Genomic DNA, 21,914 nt, shown 5'->3' with positions numbered 1-21,914 from the left:
AATGAAATTTTGTGTTGGCGAAATGTTCGGTACACCGATAATTTACAAGTTACTTTTTTTTTTTTTGTTAATTAATTTGAATTTTGACATCTTGAATTCAAATTATGCTTTTCGCAATCACGAGTGTGTGTATGTAGGCGTGTTTGTGTGTGGGGGGTATGTGTGTGTGTGTACGGGTTACGTGTATGTGTGTGTAGGCATGTGTGTTTGTGTCTGTGTGCAGGCATGAATGTGTGGGTAGTTGTGTGTAATGTGTTTGTATGTGTGTATGTGTTTGTGTCTGTGTGTGTAGTTGTATGTGTTTGTGTGTGTGTGTGTGTGTGTAGGACGTGGATGCAACCTGGAGACGGCTTTCACTAGAGGTGCAACATCGTGAGGAGCCCGTCGACCGTGATGGTGCGGAGGGTGGCGGTGGGAAAAATCGAAGGAACGCCAAAAACAGTCAAGTGAGAACAATAAGCAATCGTGATTGCTCAAAAAAAGTGTGGCGACTAGGGAAAAAAAAGAGTGGTGACTAATAAATTTGCTTCCACACACCACTGGTGACCAGAAAAGTTTCCCAATTTTGATCTTTAGTTGTGTACAGCGCGAGTCCGCTCATGTGCGTCGCTTTGTAGCGTCACACAGGCCAGAGGCACGCGCAAAATATCTATGGTTTCGTCGTAGGTAAACCCCTTGACTGGGGCGTGGTGTCGGCTCTGTAGCCGGGACCCGGCCTGAGAAACTAGAGTAGAGACTCACCTTCCTGCCCCGCGAGAAGCACTTGCATGCATTCGCATGGTTGGTGAGGGGTTCCTGAGGAGTTTCTTTAGTTGTGTACGTAGCCCGAGAGAAAAAAAAATGTTGAGTATTTCTGTCGTGTTTTATGAAATGTAATCACAACAAAGAACTCGATGCTCTAAACAGCATTATTGCTCGAGAAAAAAATGAGATAGTATGAGAAAAAATTAAGTAAGCATGATAAAAAATTGCGAAACTATGAAATGTAGTAGACCCTCGTTTTACGCGGGTTTATTTTAAGCTGTTCCGATTATACGCGTTTTAAGGTTTGACACCTTTATTTTATTTTACGCGGATGTGTTTCGGTTCTACGCGGATGCGGCTCTACAAACAAATAAAATTTTCCCTCTTTTCAAAATCCAAACTCCTAAAAATTGCAGATTACGCGTAATCAACTGCATTTAGGCTTGTTAATAATCGAGCTGGGCCACTGGTGACATTTCAAGCGATTGGGTTCCAGAGCTCTTTCCAGAAGTAAGGTTATTAAACTCACACAGTTCAGAACTCACTGGAAGAAGAGCTTTTAAGAGTGACAAAGGATGAAAAAACCAACGATGATTCTGACATCGGTGATACACAACCAAAAACGTTCACATTGAAAAATTTGAGCCATTCCTAGACCTAGATAATAGAATTGATCTTTCTGATTTGTTAGTAAAGGAAGATTCTATCATGGAAATCACGCAAGTGATCATGGATGAGTTAATTTTCTGCAAAGAAAATTCTTAATGACTGCCTAAGACTATCATAGCCATCTCCTTTTTTATAAACAGAACACGAAATTAATTCATGTTTTCTTTATGCACGTTTTGCATAGAAATCGATATAAGTACTCATTAAACTTATTATACAATTAATCATCACTGAATTAAGTATTTTTTTAATCTTCGGAACCTAACCCCTATTTTAACACTAATATTAGGTCTCAATTTACGCGGTTTTGATTTACGCGGCATTTTCGCGGAACGTAACCCCCGTGTAAAACGAGGGTCTACTGTAATAGAACTTTAAGCGATAAAATTTACTAAATCTAGCTATTATTTTCTAGCTATTGATCTGTTAATTTCTTCAGTTTGGATAAACTCGGTATCTTAATTTTGCCGTTTTATCGAGTGAAAGCGGGCGCTCATATCTATACAATATTTGCAGTTTTAGAGCTTGCATACGCCACCTTAAGGTGATTTTAGAAATTAGCCGAAGACGTAAATCTTTCCATTCCTCATTCGGGATAGGCGGTGATGATGAGAGATTGTGATGTCAGTGTCATTTCAAAAGAATAAAAAAGAGAAGCCCCGTAAACTCGAAAACATATTACTGTCATTCACTCAGCTTGCAAGCAGGTTTAAAGTTACTCAATTGTTTGTATTACCTCGTTCAATAGCAACTAGCCAGAAATATAGCGCCTTTTGTAGTTAATTTGAATTGCGAATTATATATTTTTTTGAAAAATTGTGCTAAAACGCAAGTTAAACTGCAGTAGGCGGTAAAAAACTTGCTTTAAGCAAAATATGCAAATTTTACTACTTAAGTGGTCGATCCATAAATTGGGTGCTTTGAGACCCTTTAGCGAAATTCCGTGTCTTAAAATCAGTTATTAACATTTTACAAAACAACTTTCAATTTTCAAGTTTTAAATTTCGTGTGAAAGCACCCCCCAAAAGGTTTCGCGCCAGAAGGTGATGGAGTGGGGCCAAATAAAACTGCGACAGTGAAAATGTGCTCATTAAGATAAGACATGATTTTTCATTGCAGGGAGGACAACAGTTCCGTAAAATATTTTCTTTTCGCAAACATAACGAAAATTCTCAAAATGATTTAGTTTTCAGGAAATGTTCATTCAAAAATTAAAAAGTGGATCAATCCCTGATTATATATTATTATTTTTTTTTTTTTTTCGTTTTCAAATATTGATTTTTTATGCTAGTTGCTTATGTTCCAATTTATAAATGCAAATCGTAGTCACTAAGATACCATATTATCCAGCATGCCTCGAAATGCGGGGGTCACCAGATTTTCAAAAGCACTTGCCTGGTCATTTCCGGCATGCCGGGAAAATCGAGGTTAGGAAACAAAATTAATACTATAAAAAAATATATGTTCCGCAAAAAAACTAATCTAAGTTATATACATATCTAATTGGTATTAATAAAGTTTAATTTTGTAATAATATTTAGTAACAATGTCATTTGTTATTTTAACAAGAAACATATAGTTTAATAACGAATAATTTTATAAAATTAAATTAAAACTAAATAAGCAAACATTTAAGCTAAAGAATTAACCATAGCTGTTCAAAATATAAAAATTAAACTTACTTCTCTAAAAGGAATATGAAATAACTTATTTAAAAAAATTATGATCAAATCGCAGTAACAATGATTGCTTCTGAATTGATTACTTTATTGGCATATAATTAAATCCATCAATAATGACCTACCATAAATAACAAGCACATATTATTTGCAATACACATTTTTTTTTTTGAAAGAAGGTTTCTCTCTCTCTCTCTCTTTCGGGATCATTAATTTTCTTCCATACAGTGGTTTGCTTTCTGATTGGAACTGAATGGGGAAATTTACTTCTGTTTTGTGCGAAATAGACTTCGAATTATCCGGCATGCTGGTCAACCTCACTTTTTTCCGGCATGCCGGATAATGCGGGGTAATACGGTAAATAAGCAAAATCTAATACAGTAAAACCTGTCTACAACGATACTGTTAAGAACTGAAAAAATATTGTTATAGATAGGTTATCGACAGTTTGGTTATTTATGCTAAAATTTTGCTGGGACCAAGGAAAATGTCGTTATAGACATGTTTATTGTTATAGACAGTATTGTTATACACAGTTTTCACTGTATATATATTTCTTTTTTGCAGACAGGTCTTATTAGGATAGAAAATAAAGAGTATTTCATCGAACCTTATTATGGAAAACTTTCCAACAATTCATCTAAAGGGCAAACTCATGTGATTTATCCAAAATCTGCCTTGAAGCCTTCTCGGATCCCCATCGAAGGAACCTGTGGAAATGTAGGTAAGCAAACACAAGTTGTGGAAATCATTATATTGCATAGTTCTTTCTTATGTATTACTAGCAGTACACGCACGGCTTTGCCCGTAGTAGAAAGTTAAAAGGTCATTTGGTTTGCCTGTATATTTACAAATAATGAATGATGAATTTATGGCCGATTTGCTATGTTCATTTGCTCGCCCATGGTCGCATATGGTAGTTTACTCGTCCACGTTGTGTTAATTTGCTCGGTAAAATGTTCTTAAAATTGGAATAGAAAAAGAACAAAATCAAATTTTCGAAAAATCGCTTCGAGGTTCTCACCGCTATGCTACGAACTAATTTTGTGCCAAATTTCATGAAAATCGGCAGAGCGGTCTACGCGCTATGCGTGTAACAGACATCCAGACATAGACTTTCAGCATTATTATTAGTAAAGATTTACTTATGAAATAGATATCTGCATCAAATGTTAACTTAATTGTTTTTTCGAAACTACTTTACAAATATTTTTTTTTTAATGTTTAGAAAATAATTTTAATATATCAATTGAATATTTGTTATTATCAGCAAAACGTTTGAAATGAACCAATTTCTGAAAATTTCATTAAATAGTTGCTGTTACTGATAAAAATTACAATTTTATGAAATCGAAAATGATTTTACTCTCAATTGTTTTTGAGATATACCTGAAATCTTAGATTGCGGCACGAGTTCCCTTTACTTTTTCCTTGTCATATTTTGATAGGGAACCGGCAGGAACTTATCACTTTAATCATAATTATGTATAAGAATTGTGTTTTGTTTAAAAACAAATGGTGGTAGAATTTTGCAATAAGAAATTAGACTACGAGGGCGCGATAAAAAATATGATGGCATGTTTGTATAAAATTGTCCAAAAAAAAATACTAATCGGCGACTTTTATGCGGAAATTGCATTTTGCCGAATTTTTCTGTTTCAAAAGTAGCATGCGATTTATATGAGAGAATGAATTATATTCATGAAAGTAGGGAGTGGCGCAAAGATAAGCGTTTCGCAACCCCTTTTGGTGCGTGGACCGGTAAAGATTTCCGAAAACATTTTGCTGATTTTCGTTCAAACATAACTTTTGGTGTTAAATACTGCTATATAAGTTTCCTTTCAACCCTAATAAATATTAACTGTGACCTTTTCATTATCACCTTAGTAACTAACATTTAAATTTTAAAATGGGTAACTATTATTTACAGTATAAATAAATAAAACTTTGAGAAAAATGACTCTAAGTTAAAAAATTAGTTACACATTCCAATCCATTATAATTTAAAAAAAAAAAAAGAAAAAGAAAACATAATTCCTTTCAGGTGTTGCCAGGCGTTAAAGACAAATTTATATGTTGTTGAACCTAATATTGTTATTAATGTAAAAAAGTTTCCGATCTTTTACAAAAGAAAATAGCAGAACGGAAGCTGTGCAAACCTTATCACCGTTTAAGTATTCTCTTTGCGACTCCCCAATCATCTCCAAGTTCTGCTGCTACTGTAGGAAACAACCTGGGAAGGCCTGTTTTGGAATGTAGTTTAGCTCAACTGGCGTTGCTGCCATAATATACTCTCTTGTCTGAAATACTGACGGTCACCCAGTTTAAAACAAAACTTGATGCAATAGTGCTGCTAGTCGTTCCGTCATTTTCCTTGTAAAAAAAGAAAAGCCACGAGAGCACTACACGCCGCCTCAGTTAAACGCTGTTTGCCAGTGACTGATGCTTTAGACAATCGGGGAGATAACATCACGCATGCTGGTAAAGAGCGCACTTAATTCATATCTATCAGGTTTTCGCCAAAGACCTCGTATGTCGATAAATTTTCAATTACATTACTGTTGCAAAACTGCTCAAGGAATGCTTGTTGGGCAGGTTTTATTTTTATTTTTTATTTTTGAGCCAGTCTGGATTTTGTGCAAATGCTCTGTTATGGATGCCCATAATTAAAATTTTTATTGCCTTCTCCAAAAAATAAATAAATGTGAATGAAATAAACTGTTTTTGCATTTAGTGAAATAACAAATTAAGCTCGAAAATATAACTCCGCCTGACTACAATCTAAAAATACAATCCTTTGTTTTTAATAAAATGCAGAAAACATGATTGAGAGCCTAAAAATTTGTGTAGGTCTCTGTCGTCAAAAATATCATCCTTAATGGTTTTTTTAAGGTTCTTTTTTTTTCTTTTTGTGTGTGTGTGTGTGTGAAGAACAGAATGCAAAAATGCAATTGAGAAAAATAATAACTAGCAAAATTTGAAATCTACCAAAGTTGATATTGCGAGCAAAAAAGTGACATTATAGTCAAAAAATCTCACTTAATTTGCTTTTATTTTCCATAAACAAGGATACAACGATGGATACAACATGCGAACACAAGGATACAACATGCGAACAACTATAAGAAGTCTAACATAAAATTTACCAAATCTGATTAAGCGGGAAAAAGAATCCGTATTATCGCAAAAAAATATGTTCAATAATTTGCTTATCTTCTTCGGAACAAGGTTGTGAATTGTAACAGCAATAATTAGTCTCATATGAAATTCACTTAAGTTGATTAAATAAAGAAGTTGGAATGTTGTCAAAAATACCATCTTTAATTTGATTCTATGTCCAGAGCAAAGATGTTTTCTTTCCTTTGAAAGAAAAAAAAAACAGAGAGGAAATTGCAGTTAAAGTGTGAAAAAAAAATAATAATTTCGTCAACGTGTGACTGTTACATATTTCTCCTTTTCCACGCAATACGATGCAGGGTGGGGTCGGCTCAAATGTCTTCCTTTTCCAACTTTTGACTGCTGTTTTTTTCTGAATCGAAAGAGGAGTAATATAGGGTAATTTTCACTTTACGCGTCAGAGGAATTGATTTTAATACGGGCAGGGAAAAACCGCCTTTTATAAATGTTTATAAAGTGAATATGTTGTTTGGAAGGAACATTGAAGTAATCGACAAAATTATAGTTCACGCATAAAAATACTTACGAAAAACGCTAAGAGAGCAAAATGCAAATAATGTGTAAGATTGAGGTTTATGGGGGGGGGGGGACTTAGGAAAACTGCTAAGAAAACTGATGAACACAGATAAAGAAAACTCATTAAAAAAACTTCTGCTTAAAATTTTTTTATTTTTATTTTGATACTTTCAAAAAACTTGTGAGAAGATTTGGACGGGCGATATTCAACTTTGCGGCAGGTACCAGCGAAGGAAGAATTTACCTTCTGAGAATTTAGTCGTAGCAGCCCTTACATGGATATAAACTGCATAGTAGGATTCGCAATTGCAATATGTGTTAAAACTAACGATTCTAGCTGGTTGGGAAAAAAACTCTGTGAGACGCACCTGGGAGCTTTTTCTTTGTATATATAGTAGGGGCTCTGTCCCCTGCTCTCTAACACTCACCAATCCCAGAAAGAAACAGATTAAAATGCATTATGAGCTCTCTTTTAGAACAAAAAGCACAAAAGTATCAAGTTACGATTTTTTTTTTTTTTGAAAATTCACAGATTGTGCTGATTTTGATTCTGTTACACACTTATATGTTCTTGGCGCGTCGTTAAAATGAAACTTGAATAAGGGAGTAACCTAATTAAATAGAAAGTAATCATTTGACTGGAGTCTGCGACTGATGATGGATTCGTACCAATCGCGACAACATTTAAAAGTTAGTTGCGAGATTTCTCTTCAAGTCATTAGTTCTACATACAGTCAACTCTCGATAGCTCGAAGTTTCAAGCGACCAGCTAAAACGTTCGAGTTATGGGAAGTTTCCACAACAGTCTCAAAAGTTTGGGACCCAATGAAAACGTCAAGATAAAGGAATATTAGAGTTATAGAGATTTGACTGTATTTCTATTATCACAACCTCTTGTTGTGAATCACTGCCACATTAGCATTTTGTATTGGATCGTTAAAAATTGCTTTTCGCCAAAAAGAACTTACTTTGTTGATTGCGCTATGACGTCGCATGGAAGAGTTAAATCCCGGATGTTTGTCTAATAACCAAAGCTTCGGTCTATTGCGACAGGTGTATTTTGTCGCTATCGCAATGTGCGAATTCGAAATTACATTTTCCCTCGACGTCTTGGTTGCTATACTTTCAACCGGAAAGTATAACCCTTCATCTTGAAAGAATGTCAGAGTAATTAGTGAGACATTGCTTCACATTGGGCATCAATTTTCCGTAGGTTTCATGAAAGAGAGGGGAGGGGGGAAGATGCTGTTACAAATCTCTCCTCCCTTGAAAAAAAAAAAAAAAAGATGGATGAAAATCTTTTAAGGTAGCTTTTCTCTATACGTATATAATTTTGCAATTAAAAAAAAATAATATCATGGAATGCTTGACAATTATCTTGGTATTTTTTGTAGATTTTTCTCCACTAAAAGACCATTATTCAAACGAAATAATTTCCAAAGATACTAAAAGGAGAAGGAGAAAACGTTCCGTCAGCATTGAAAGAAACGTGGAGACACTGGTGGTGGCGGACAAAATGATGGTGGATTATTACTCTGAAGAAGACATTGAAACCTACATTTTAACAGTTATGAACATGGTGAGTTATTTTTTAAGCAGCCTTTTTAAAAATAAAATTGCCACTTAAGTTGATACAATAACTTAAAACCGATAAATGAATTGCAGAGTGCTTTTGAAACTTGAAATGGCAGTAGGATATATAGTGGTACATTACTATAACGAAACCGTTTGATTCTGATTCAACAACTCATTATATGGACCATTTTGTTGTTCGAAGGTACGAACTTAACTAAAGGAAGCCGCCGCACGCCACAGCAATACTTGATCAATACTTACGTTTCACGTTGGTGTCAAGCTCACGCATAAAGGGGTAAACTGCATGCCGGGCTGACGCATAGTGCCAGACTTTTCCCGGCGTGAAGGCACTTCCGTGGATGATTAACCGTCTCCAAACTAGTGATGTGCCGGATCGTTAAAAAAGTAAATCCGCGGATACGGATACGGGTCATTAGTGTCAAGATCCGCGGATACGGATACGGATCTCAAAATTTTTTTTTGCTCAATTCAACTATTCAAGTGTAAAATTTATTACAGAAGGTATTTCCGTCGGAATAAGGCACTGTTTCTTCAAAAAATGTCATCTACGGCGAAAATATAGTGAAGACTATGATTTATTCTTTAAAGAAATCTCCGTAAAAATTGAGGGAGAGCTGGAAGGAATGGATCAGCATAAATGCAGTGCTGACCCATTCCACCCAACTTACTCCGACGGACGAAATAACAGAGCCAGGAACACCTTTACAAACAGTAAGTAGAGTATTTAGTTTCACTTTTTTTGAAGGATGCCGAGAAAAACCAAAATGAATCATAACAGAAACCCCAAATCAATAACAAAAACTAATATTAAATTAAACATTATAAAAAGAACCTCATATGGAGATATTTAAGAATTTTTAGAATTGAAAAGATCCGTTTAAGATCCGTCAAAAAAGTAACGGATACAGATCTTTATTTTCCCTCGGATATCTACGGATACGGATATCCGGAACATCACTACTCCAAACTAACGAAGTTAAAAACATCGACTTCCTTGAGAATGTGGAGAGCAGAAACGCGATAAGCAAATCGAGATTTCCTGGAAGTTAGGCGCCAGTTTTCATTTTAAATTTATTTCTTAGAGAAAAACAAACAACGCCACTTCTCCACTTGGTGAGTTTTTTACTAGTGAGAGTGAGAAATGAAAGATTGAAAATAATAGAAAGATGGATAATTTTCATCCTTAAACGTAAGAAAGACAAACTAAAAATTAAATTACTTTAACTCATAAATTGTTTGAATTTCATCTAAATTGTGAAAATTTACAAATAATTGAAAACAAGTTCAGGAACTGAGCTCCTATAAGCTCTGATATAATGATGTGTGATTGTGAGAAATATCGATGAAAATCATCGCTCTATAATGACCTTCATCAACCTTCTCGTGATGTTATTTGTTTTCTTACTGCGGGGACATCACCCCCGTTAATTAAAAAAGAAATGGCTTATTTTGTTTCGGTGTTAACCGATATGCTGGGTAGAACTAATCGAATTAAGGATAACTAATAATTTAAATTTCGTGATTTTTTTCCCCTTAAAAAAATTATACAGTACTCTTCTACTCTGATTCATAAAAAAATCGAAACCGCAAATAAGAATGATTGCTAATGATGAATCGTGATTATTCCTTGAATAAATATAGGTTTCTCAGTTTTACAAGATCATTTTTTACCTCGCTAATAAGACTTGCCATTGTTTTTCGGTTTATAATATTTCAAGCAATCAAGGCCAGAGGCACGAAGGGTATTTTAAATAACAAGGTCAGTTTATGCAAAATTACGATTGTATGAATAACTAATTTAAAAATGTTCTGCGTCGGTAATGTAACATATAATTAACATGAGTTTCAAACTATACTGAGTGCAGTTACAAGCTTTTCGTTTTCTTTGGACGCATTACTATCAAAGTATATATATTTTTTCTTTTTAGTAATTTATTAAGTTGAATGGAATATCTTTGGCGTAGTAGTACTAGAGCAAGATTTCGAAGCTAATTTTTTTTTCTTGAAGGAAATTATAAATTCCGGCTCTGAGTTCTATTTTGTCCTGATTATTTGTTAATTTGCTATTTTTTTTTATTTAAGTTGTCTGCTGCTCTTTCTCGTTGCTTTTACAGGATATCTTTATATCCAAAAGCTTACTATTTTGATTTAAAAAGGTGTTCATTGGAACTCCGAAACACGTGTCTGCAATAATCTAATTTTGTTCTACAAATCGTTGGTTATTTCCTTTTATTTGTCCGGTATTTTTATTCCGACAATCGCGTTGAAGCAATAGTCTATGTACCAAAACAGCATCTTTAAAAACTTTGATGCGTTGCTTGGTTGATGTTTGACGATTTTAGTGGGAAAGAGCACAGCAGATATCATTTTCTTATTTTTGATTACATATAGAACATAAACTTTAATTATTAAAATAGTTCCATGTTCCATGAAATTTAAGTTAAAATAACAAAGCACTGATTGCACGAGGATATTTTTTTGCTACGTCACCCACTTACGGCAGCGATAAAAAGTTAGTCGTGGGCTTTTCTGTGTATATGTGGTTGGTTTTTTTATTATTTTAGAATTTACAGAGAAAAATTTTAACAATTAAAATAGCTCCATGTTCCATGAAACTAAAACAACAACTCGATGGTTTGCACGAGGCTCTTTTTTTGCTACGTCACCCACTTGCGGCAGAGATAAAAAGGTTCTTCTCGGACTTTTCTGCGCGCGTGATTGTTTTAGCATAACTTAATGAACTCGTCCATGGACATAGAACATGGCCATAGAACATAGAAAATGGCTCAAGTCATGAGACCAGCAGCTGGGCCTGATAAATACATGGTTATCCTGCAAGCCCATGAACCTGGGCACTACAACTTTAGGGGCACCAAAATGGGGTACATTTCCATCTTTCTCCTTCTCTTTTTCTTTTTAGAAACTACTACTTCGAAAATGTGGGGATTTTCTTGCGAGAGGGGGCACCAAATTTTTCCAGGATCTGTGGAAACCTTGGCTTTTTTCTTGATTAGACAATGGTTGTAATATGAAAATACACATTATTTTAATAGTATTGTTTAACAATTTGTTTTTAAACGATGGTTTCACTGTGTTCTCGCTGAAAAGGAAAACTATTGGGTGCATCACTTCCGGTGGTAGAAATATGTTTTCAATTTCAAGTTGTTTCATAGATGTAAATATTTCTCTAATAAAGAAAGAATGGGAGGGATTGTGCGAAAAGAAAATGGCTATCCTTCAGTTTCGGAATGGATGTACTCAGAGGACAGGAGTCTCGATTTGAGATCACGTTATGTCACTGTGACTTTCAAAAATTTCCTTATTCAGAAATTTTTGTCTGACGATTTGGTAAAATTATGATCATTTGGGAAAATTTTGAGCTCTATTCGGAAAAACTATAATCATTCGGCAAATTTTGGAGTATTTTAAGGATCTTTAACAGTATAAATGATGTTATGTGTGTGAAGGGGGGGGGTTGATTCTAACTTAAATCTAGAAACAATATTTTTCCTAATCAAGTCTCCTATCTTTTTTAAACAAAAACTCCATGTGTGTTAATTAATACATAAACAAAATTTATTGCCATAATGCAGTGTAAATTATAATTTACTTTCAGGTATCATCTTTGTATCATGATGCAAGTATTGGAAACGCTATTAACATCGTCCTGGTCAGACTTATTCTTTTAGAAACGGAAGATCAAGAAGTAAGAATTTTTTGACTCTATCCCACAATTTCTCATCTTTGTCTGAAATAATGGTTGAAAATGTTCAAGCCGAAAAACAAGTTTAAAATTCTTTTTCATGAAGTTGAACTTTTGGTGCCATGTCGTAGCACCTTGTGAGGTGCAATGTCCCCACCTGATGTTTTTATTTTTTTTAACCTAATGGGAGACGGGCTACCACCTTTTGCGATGTTACGAGATCGATCTTGGCGTTCTCGTTGGTACGAAAATTTATCGGTATCATTAGGTGACATAGGTTTAAAGCTGTAAACTTGAGCCATAAGAAACATTTCTCCCCAAGCAAACAATAAATAGCATTCTAGTTACTAGTATGAAGGACTGCCATATAACGATGGCAGAAAAATCTGTTTAATTTTTGAGACTGTAATACCCCTATAGGTAAACTTTTGACTACTAGATCTGTGCTCTATGGGTAGTTCTAAAGATTTATGCTAAACGATGTGAAATCTGGAAGAAAATTAAACTTCGTTGAAGCTCTCAAGCTGTTAAAACAAAACAAATAAATAAATCAAATAATTACAAGTTGTTCTCCATTCCAAAAAAAAAAAAAAAAAAACCTAGAGCGAAATAGAGTTAAATTTTGGTGAAAATTCATATCAAACGAAATGTAAAACATAACTTCTGATTGTTATAAGTAGGGGAGACTGGGGATACTTGATCCCCACTTTAGTTTTCAATTTTTTTCTCTGCTGCAAATTGTCAGTTTTTTTTTTTTTTTTTTTTAAGTACATGAACAAAGATGATTTTTTCCTGTATCTGACAGTATTTTTTTTTAGTTGAAATTAAACAGATAGTTTTGGTAAAATAATTTTTTTCAAAAATTTCATAAAGGGATCATGTATCTCCACATCAATGGATAAATGGTCCCTTCATGGGGTATACTTGATCCCACTGAGAAAATATATAGAATTTTTATTAGATCGGCAATTTATTGATGAATTTTAGTTTTCTATACAATGTCTCTAAAAAATAACACCATTTCTAATTTTCTTTATTAAATTATAATAAAGTGAACACAAAATAGCATAGTTTCAAATTTCACTAGACATTAGTAAAAAAAATGTACACAACTTTCATGAACTTATGATGCTTTTAATCAGTTAATTATTATCCAATAGTTGTGGCCAAAAAAAAAAAAAAAAAACTATATTTTATTAATAAAACTAACAATTTTTTTAAAGTAGCGTAAGAAAGCTAAAATTAAAACAAATTTAAAAAAATAGGATGACAGGCACGAAAATCATCTTATTGGATTCTTGTCTTGCAATAATAAAATTAAGATTTTCATCAATTGAATTAATTTTTAAGAAGAGGGAAGAAAAATGTAAATATCAGTGAACTTATAAAAAAGAAAGCCTAGCTTATATGTTTTCAAAACCTGAAAAGTCAAATGCAAACAATTCGTTTGTTGTAGTTCTTGAAGTTCCGCTCAACCCAACTGGATGTGTGCAGCATAATACATTTTGTCAATTTTTCAGGAAAAATAGATTGATTAAGCATATTACCTTTTCGCTTCAGAAAACTTATTTCAAACTCTAGAAATCCACTTTGCATTCTATCCGCTAATGGGTCTACATAATGGGCAACTCGCTTTTTTGTTGTAAATCGAACTATAGCAAAATCATGGTTTTTCTTCTTTCAAACAAAGATTTGACATTTATTTCAACTTGTTCAAGCTCATTTGGCTGATCAGAACATAATTTATCAGTAGAGTTAGTTTATGTTTAGATGTTAGAGGTGTTATGTGGGTTACAAGTGCAAATTGATATTTTAATTGTTTAGCATATTTACTGTAGTGATTGTTTAAATCTATCACTCAAAATATGATAAATTTTATCATGTTAACATGGTTTTGAATGTTTAAAGTTAATGTCAACTAAGTAAACAATATTTATATTTTTTTATTGTGTTTATATTGTTATATGAATACTTGTTCCCTGGGATCATTGTCAGGTTTCAAATCTCTACTAAATGATTTTTGGTACATTTTTGGCTATGGGATCATGTATTCCTAGGGACCAAGTATTCCCATTCTCCCATAATTTTATCATAAAAAGAAAAAATAGTATAATTCTTCATTGTTTATTTATCTTTCGCCTAATCGTGTAGTATTTTAAACATATTTTTTGGCAACGGTTAGAGTTATTGTTTTCTATTTCTTTTTTGAGACTAAAAGAGAAAGGAAATATTTCGAGGATTTTCGTTCCTTTTGACGTATTATACTGAATGGGGTTGTTTCCTTCAGTCAAAAGTAGTACTTTTAGCCACTGAAATTGATGGAAAAAGCCAAAAAAAAAAAATAATAATAATAATAATAATAATAATAATAAAATAAAATAACATGGACCCAGAAAATTCCTTCATTTTCCCAACAGTTATTTTTCAATTAATTTTTTAAAACGTTCGATTTTGCAAAAAAGGCGCATTCTTGATGACGTCAAAAATGATGCTCTTTGTCGCATTTTTTACCGCATTTCCACGTTATGATGATAATCAAGAAGCGAATTAAAATTGCTCTCTACGCTTGCTATCAACCATATTGTTGCCAGTACATATGAGTAAAGATGCGAATTAAATATTTTGCTCTCTGAATGGCAACACAGAATGGCATTTCATCATTTGTGATGTCATCGGCAAGAAATGTAAACAATGAAAGCGCATCGATTAAAATATGTTTTTAAAAATATTAAACTTAGTGAAATTATTTAAAAAATGGTCAGATCCTATGTTTTTAAGCATGCTCTTTCAGAAAAAAAATACTTTTAAAATTTTGGAAACGACCCCATTATTGCACCGAGTATTTTGTGTATGTGTGTCTGTGTGTAGGGCTTTCTTCTCATAAAATAGTTTTTTAGTATTGTAGAGGGTTTTTTTTTTCTTTTTCTGAGGGTTTATAAGATTTAACTAAATTTTGATCAATGTCACACAGTTCAAACACGTACTAAAATAAATCAGCTTAAGACAAAAAAAAAAAAAAGGTAGGAGCAAAAAATCTTGAAAGGGAGTCGTTGACTAAATGTCTTTCTACCGACTTCGTCTTTTATACACTTTGCAGTAGCTCTTTTTATCTCGGCAAAGAATCAATAAGGCTCTTAAGAAATCCCAGCCCTTGAAGAGAATCAGAGAAAGCTCTCAGACGCTGTAGACCGTGAAACAGAAACTTTAAAATGATAAAGGCTTTTGTTTAGGTAAGAAGAGGCCCGGGAACATTTTTATCTTCCTCGAGACTGTCCGTTCCTCCAAAAAGGAGAAGAGGAAGAGAAAAAAACACCAAACCTCGAAAGGAAACTTTACTTTTGAGAAGATTGATTTGAAGAGTCGTGACGTCTCTTCTCATCTTGTTTTGGTTCAGAAATTGTGTTTTCATTTCCTTAGAAAGAGATTGAGGGGAGGAGGGGAGGGGAGTGGTCAGAGTGCTGCAGTCTAAACCTGAACTCGTGAATTTAAAAATGTTGCATGAAGTTTTGTCCACAGGAGTGTTGATTTGGAAAGGTCAGATATGTAAATTTCCCGAAACTTTTGAGACGGTGGAAAAAAAAGTTTTTTTTTTTTGAGGGGGAGGTGTGGGATTATTGAATAATTAAAGAAGCGAACTTTTTTAAATTAAAATGCGTTATAAAAGCTTTCTTTTCGTCGTAAACACAAAAAATAGTATATACTTAAAGGTATATATGCAATTCATATTATACCCGAAATATACACATTATTTTTACAATTAAAAAAATTAGCCAATGGCTTTTTCCGTTCGAATTACCAAAATTATATAAATTAGTCAAATCATCAATCAACCATTAACTTTGAGACAGATGTAATTTTTGGGAAACGTTAAATTAAATTTTTTGACAAAAATGTGGTTTATTTATTTATTAATTATTATTATTATTATTATTTTGAACTTCGTTACATGCATTTATGTGTGTACATATGTATACACCAGTGGTTGGAAAAACTACATTTTTTTGTAGCGAACTACAACTACTTTGTTACAAATGTAGTTAACTGCAACTACAACTACTTTTTTTTAAATGTAGCAACTACAAACTGTTTTTGAAATGTAGTCGCTACTTTGCTACTTTTGAAAAAATAAGTAAATAAACAAAAAAAAAAAAAAAAAAAATGAGTGAGACTAGGGTATCTCACAAAAAATGAAAGCAGATTTTTCAAGTTACATACCCTCTTACATTTTTCCTGTTATGTAAAAACAATTGTGAAATTTTTTTTCATATATATTATTTGAACAACGGCATTTCGTTCCGACATGCGTCTGAAAGCGTAAACCAGCACTTGTATGCATGGCCAAATCGAAATGAAAAAAAAAAAATAAACTTGAAATTTCTGTTGATAAAACATTGCCCGCGTATACCCCACACCTACATGTACCACAAAAATGTTTATTCAAATTAAAAATCATTAAGACACCCTACATCTGGCCTAAAAATTATAATTTTCTTCAAAAAATTGATTTTTTTTTTCAATTTTTCTTTTAAAAAAATACACATAAATTTAAATAAAATGTCAAGTTCAAAGATTATTAGCGAACACATTTTCAGATCAACATTTGCAAATGAATAATTAAAAAATAATATGTTTAAAATGAAAAAAGTAAGTAAACCTTGAAAAAATCCATATCTTTGAGTATTATGTGGGAGACTTCAATATTGCAGGAGAGCAAAAATTTCTATTTAACGCTAATTACTACTTTGCTGTAGGTATGTTTCAGCTTGAAAATTTCGAAAAAAGGCCAAGTGTGGGATACCTAAATGTTTTTTAATTAGAATAAATGTTTTTGTGGTGCATGCGGGGTATAGGGGCAAAGTTTTTATCAACAGAAATTTCGAGTTTCTAAAAAAAGTTTCTTTTTTTTTTAATTTGGTACTGATTGCCGTTGTTCAAATTATGTGATATTTTTTTTTCTTTACAATTGTTTTGACGTCAAAGGAAAAATATGAGAGGGTGTGCGACTTGTGAAAAATCAACTTGAGATTTTATTGGAGCACCCTAATATGTACACACACAGGCGCGCGCCGTAAGAGGATTGAACGAAAAAAAGTTTAGATTGATAAATTAGCTCACATGAACATGGAATATTACTAAGAATTATCTATTATTTCTTTTTTCTCTTTTTCCAAAAACGCTCGTTATCATAAAATCAGTGTAATGCTCTTATTCAATGTAAGCCGGCCAGGGAACTTCAATATCATCCTCTTCTATAACATTTACAGTAGTTTCTTTATTTGGTGAATACTGTAAAAGTATTCATTTTCGCGATACTTTAATTTTCGTGATTTTCGCCTGCCCGTCGTAACTACGAAAATTTGAGCTTCGAGAAATATTTCTGTTTTTCAACTTTCAGTCTGTTCATATAAAATTCACGAAATTTTCAACCCGCAAAATCACCGATATCTTCCTTTTCGCGAAAATAGGTGCTTTTACAGTATTGGAACAATAATCTCTTTGAACCTAATTGTTTCTTTAAAAAAAACTTTATGAAAAAGTAGTTTCCAGAAATCGCTACAAACTACTATTTTTTTGTTTCGAACTACTCACTACACTATTTTTTTTAAAAAGTAGTGCGCTACACTACAAACTACTAAAAAATGTAGCTACTACAGTAGTGTCGCTACTTGTAGCGCGCTACTTCCAACCACTGGTATACACACATCAGATAAAAATATATATTAAAAACTTTTTAAGCATTTCTACTAACTTATATAGTTAATATTCTAATGTATTATCTAACTTTTCAATGCTACTGCTACTTTATTTGTATCTTTATTTATTTTTTTTTTTTTTTTACACATTATGATTCGTAATGATATGTTGGGAGAAATATTTTCTTGCTATTTTGTTCTTCAATTTCCCTCTCGTAATGAACAACTTAATTTAATGTGTTCGCAATAGAAAGTCACTTTTATGGTTGAAATTTAATGAAAAATGAACCCTAACTTGATAAACTGAATTTAATAATTACATATTCTACACTCACTGCATGAAATTAAGCACGGAGAGGTAAAATGCGTAGCGATGGATACGTACTGCTTTGATTGACAAGAAATACGGCAGGAAGGTAGCAAATATGTTTATGCAATGAACAAAACAAAGAATTACGTACAGAGATGAAAACAATAGTAAATTTTCATAAATTATAAGATGATGTTATATTGGAGTCATTTACAAAATATTATTTAAATTCAAACAAACAGCAAAAACTGACATTAATAGGGTACATGAGCACCCCTCATTTGCAGATGAAAATTAGACCGTGTAACCATGCTTTTTATGAGGTAATAAACCACCACAGATTTAAGTAACCGCCATTCCTCCTGCAGAGCAGTTTCCAACTGTGTGAGAGTTGCTGCTTGTGGGAATTGTGCACACACAGCACGGCCGAGGGTATCCCAAACATTTTCAATGGGTTTAAAGTCGGAAGTGTATGCCAGCCAGTCCATACGCACAATAACCTCGCTCTCCAGGTAGTCCTTGACGATGGCAGCTCTATGGTAACGCGCAATATCGTCCATTAAAACTAAAGCAAGACGCACTGCTGCAGCGTATAATCTCTCAGTAGGATCTAGGACTTCGTCCCGATAACTTCTAGCCGTCACAGAACCCCGTCTGAAGGTGTGCAGGTTGATGCGATACCCCAGCGAAATCCCTGCCCAGACCATAACGGTGATGTTCTGGGCTGCGGCTGATTACGTGTGCCTTGTTTTCCCCAGACCTGAACACGCTTGTCATCGAGTTGCAGTGCAAATCTTGACTCATCTGTGAACATAACATTGTTCCAATCAGACATAGTCCAACAGACAGGTTGGCGACATCACTTTAACGGTGCTGCAACCATAGATGTCGCTTGTGCGGGGGCCGCTCTTCGGTTCCGCTTGGTACAACAGCAGTACATCGATCGTCCACAGGGCTCGTAACCCTTGGGCGACCGGTCACAGGTCTTCGGACCACTGTTTGGCTCGTTAGAAATTGTTTTCATTATCGCGAAACAACGGATTGATGAACGATAAAGAAAAGATCAACATTTGTGATTTATTGTCCTGCTTCAATGCGTACGAGAGCACGCCATCTCTCAGAATTTTTCATTCGTCTTCTGGAAGCCATACAAACACGTCTGTCTTGAAAACGAATCGTACGAAATTTACAAGCACCTTTTATCGGCGCTTTCTAGCCAATCCTGTAATCCTTCACAATGCTGTCTTCTTAAACGACTGTATATTTTGAATATTTCTCGACACGAAACAATGATTGGCTCTTACCTAACTCATTTGCATACTTCTGTCTACCTCTGCAGCGAATTGCAGCCTCTCCAATTCGATTGGCTTCCGGAAATTCAAATTTCTCTCTCCGCTTAACTTTTGCCAGTGAGTGTATATCATCAAATTTAGTTGCATAAGAGAGGCATGATTTGTTGCTTAAAATAAATTTTAAATGATAAAAAGTCATGTTTGACGCAATTTGCAACCTCAAATGATGAAGAAAATATTAATCTTATGCCAAAAAATCGGTATACGGGAAAGTAGGCTCATTTAGTACAAGATAGAACTTCTTGTGTTTTTTGTTTTGCAGCTCTTGAGTGTATTGAAAATAATATTCTTTTGCATAGAAAGCCGAAGATTTAACCATCAGTCAGCATGCAGATGACACATTACGCAGCTTCTGCAGGTGGCAGAAATTCGTCAACCCCAAAGATGACAACCATCCCAATCACCACGACGTCGCCGTTTTACTCACCAGGTACGAATGCGGTAAGCATACCATTCTTTTGACCATCATGATTTTAATATCAAGTCTACCATTCAATTGCGCAGGTCGCTTTTTCTGTATCTTTTATTAAAATATCATCACATGTTGTAGTTGTAATCAAATGTGACTGGGAGATTAGCAACGCAGAGGGACACTATTGTAAAATCTCTCCTAAAAAAACAGGGTTCGAAATTGGAACATGAAAGTAAGTCGTCATTAGCAACTAGATTTTTTGGTTTAGTAATAAAGTGAAGCACCGTTTATACGTTTTATAAAGCACTGTATGGATACAGTGGCGGCGCAAGAGCAAAAGTAGACGTCGGCGATGCAGTTTTGCGAGGCCCTTTTAATCATAAAATATTTTCAGACAAATCACTGAATTAATTTTTGTACTAACTATTGGCACTTATAGTTTCCAATTCACTTAATTGCTCGGACAAAAACGTTTCGTGACTAGTAGCGCAATCAAAAAGTTTTTTTTGGTGGTGGGGGAGGGGGCGGCACATTGAAAGAGGAAAAATGACCTGATAGAAAGGTGGGTCCGGGGGTCCTCCCCCGGAAATTTTTTTAAATTTTTAGTTTAAAAACGCCATTTTAGGCTCTCTTTGCTGATGTTAGGGGGAAAAATTTACAGAGGTCTCGGTGGAAATTTCGAGAAATTGAAGCCTTAAAAACGCAATTATAGGCCATTTTTATTGACTTAAAGGGTCAGAGAGTGTCCCAGATCGATTCTTTTGTTTTAAAAAAAAAGGTCAAAATCAATCCCCTGCAAATTCTCGAAATCGAAGTTTCAAAAACAGAATATTAGACAAACTTTGATGATTTTACGGAAAGGGAGGGAGCTCTTCCCTCGAAAAAATTTGAAAATTATGCTTCTAAAAACTTTAGCAATATTTTATATTCAGGAGCCAGTCCACCTAAACTTTTTGTTGCTGTAGTTTAAAAAACCTAATTGCTAATGATATAAAAGAAAGGCGGTATGGGGACCCTTGCCCGAATATTTTCTGATATTCAAGCCTTAAAAATGCGATTCTAAGGCCATATTTTGTAATATTAGGTTCGGTAATTTTTGAAATTTAAGCTACAAAAACACAATTTTAAGCGATTTTCGATGTTGTTTAGTATTTGGGGCTTTAGCTTTAAGCTGGAAATATCGCGAAATTTAAGATCTCGAAACGAAATTTCAGATGCTCCATAATGCTATCGGTGCGCGCGTGTATGGAGGGGTGTGTGTTCGGAGGAGCAGCATTTTGAATATTTTCTAATTTTTCAACAAGAGAAAAAGAAAAGAAATAGAACGGGGTGGGGGGGAATAGAGTTAGCTGATCAATAAGCTGTAGCTAGTGAATATTTTAAATTCAGGTTCCTACAGAATTGGGCCCCGCTCATTTGCTAAAGCTGGCTCTGTGCAGTCTCCGCTGCACACACTATTTTGATTACTTTTGTGTCTGTTGCATTTAATAAGAGCTTCAATTGAAAACATGGAAATTTCTTAAAACTTTTGAGAATTTACTTCTGAGAATTTTGCGAGGCCCTATCTGCGCGAGGCCGTCGGCAGTCGCCGACGTCGCCGACGCCTAGCGCCGCCACTGGTATGGAAAAAGCGTATAAATGAAAATCCGTCTGATAGGTATACGGTATACGTTAAACCTGTATTAGACTCTGCAGAGACCAATTTAAGAAACGGATAATTGATAAAAACGTATAAAATAGAAGCGTACAAATGGTGCTTCACTGTAATAATGTAATGCGTATTTGGTATAGTAATGTAAGAAGTGGCTCACCTTTTAATGAAGAGGTTCACTTCCTGGAGCAAAAGTGTTCTGGGTTTCACTTTCAGTTTTTCAGCATACTGAACACAAAAAAATTGGAGAACATTTTTTTCTTTAAGCTGATTGTGTGACTTTTTACTCAAATAGCAAGTTTTTTTCTAAGTCTAAATAGTGGAGAAGTTGAGTGTAAGAAAAGTTTTTCGATTAAGAGCTCTAACAGAATACGAGCTGGGCAAGAGCTCGTATTTTGTTAAAACGGCACAC

The 21,914-nt window shown here is 34.1% G+C and overlaps 1 protein-coding gene across 1 annotated transcript in view; it reads left to right on the top strand.

The window, feature by feature from the left end:
* LOC129220652 (A disintegrin and metalloproteinase with thrombospondin motifs 7-like) overlaps positions 1-21,914 on the top strand; it is a 52,088-nt gene that overhangs the window by 7,186 nt on the left and 22,988 nt on the right. Inside the window, exons 2-5 of the mRNA XM_054855080.1 lie at positions 3,660-3,816; positions 8,180-8,364; positions 11,998-12,087; positions 19,739-19,869. Coding sequence (XP_054711055.1) covers positions 3,660-3,816; positions 8,180-8,364; positions 11,998-12,087; positions 19,739-19,869 — 563 coding nt within the window. The remainder of the gene's footprint in view (positions 1-3,659; positions 3,817-8,179; positions 8,365-11,997; positions 12,088-19,738; positions 19,870-21,914) is intronic.

This window comes from Uloborus diversus, chromosome 4, assembly GCF_026930045.1.
Source record: "Uloborus diversus isolate 005 chromosome 4, Udiv.v.3.1, whole genome shotgun sequence".
Taxonomy (NCBI): domain Eukaryota; kingdom Metazoa; phylum Arthropoda; class Arachnida; order Araneae; family Uloboridae; genus Uloborus; species Uloborus diversus.
This window is presented reverse-complemented; position numbering and strand designations above follow the sequence as displayed.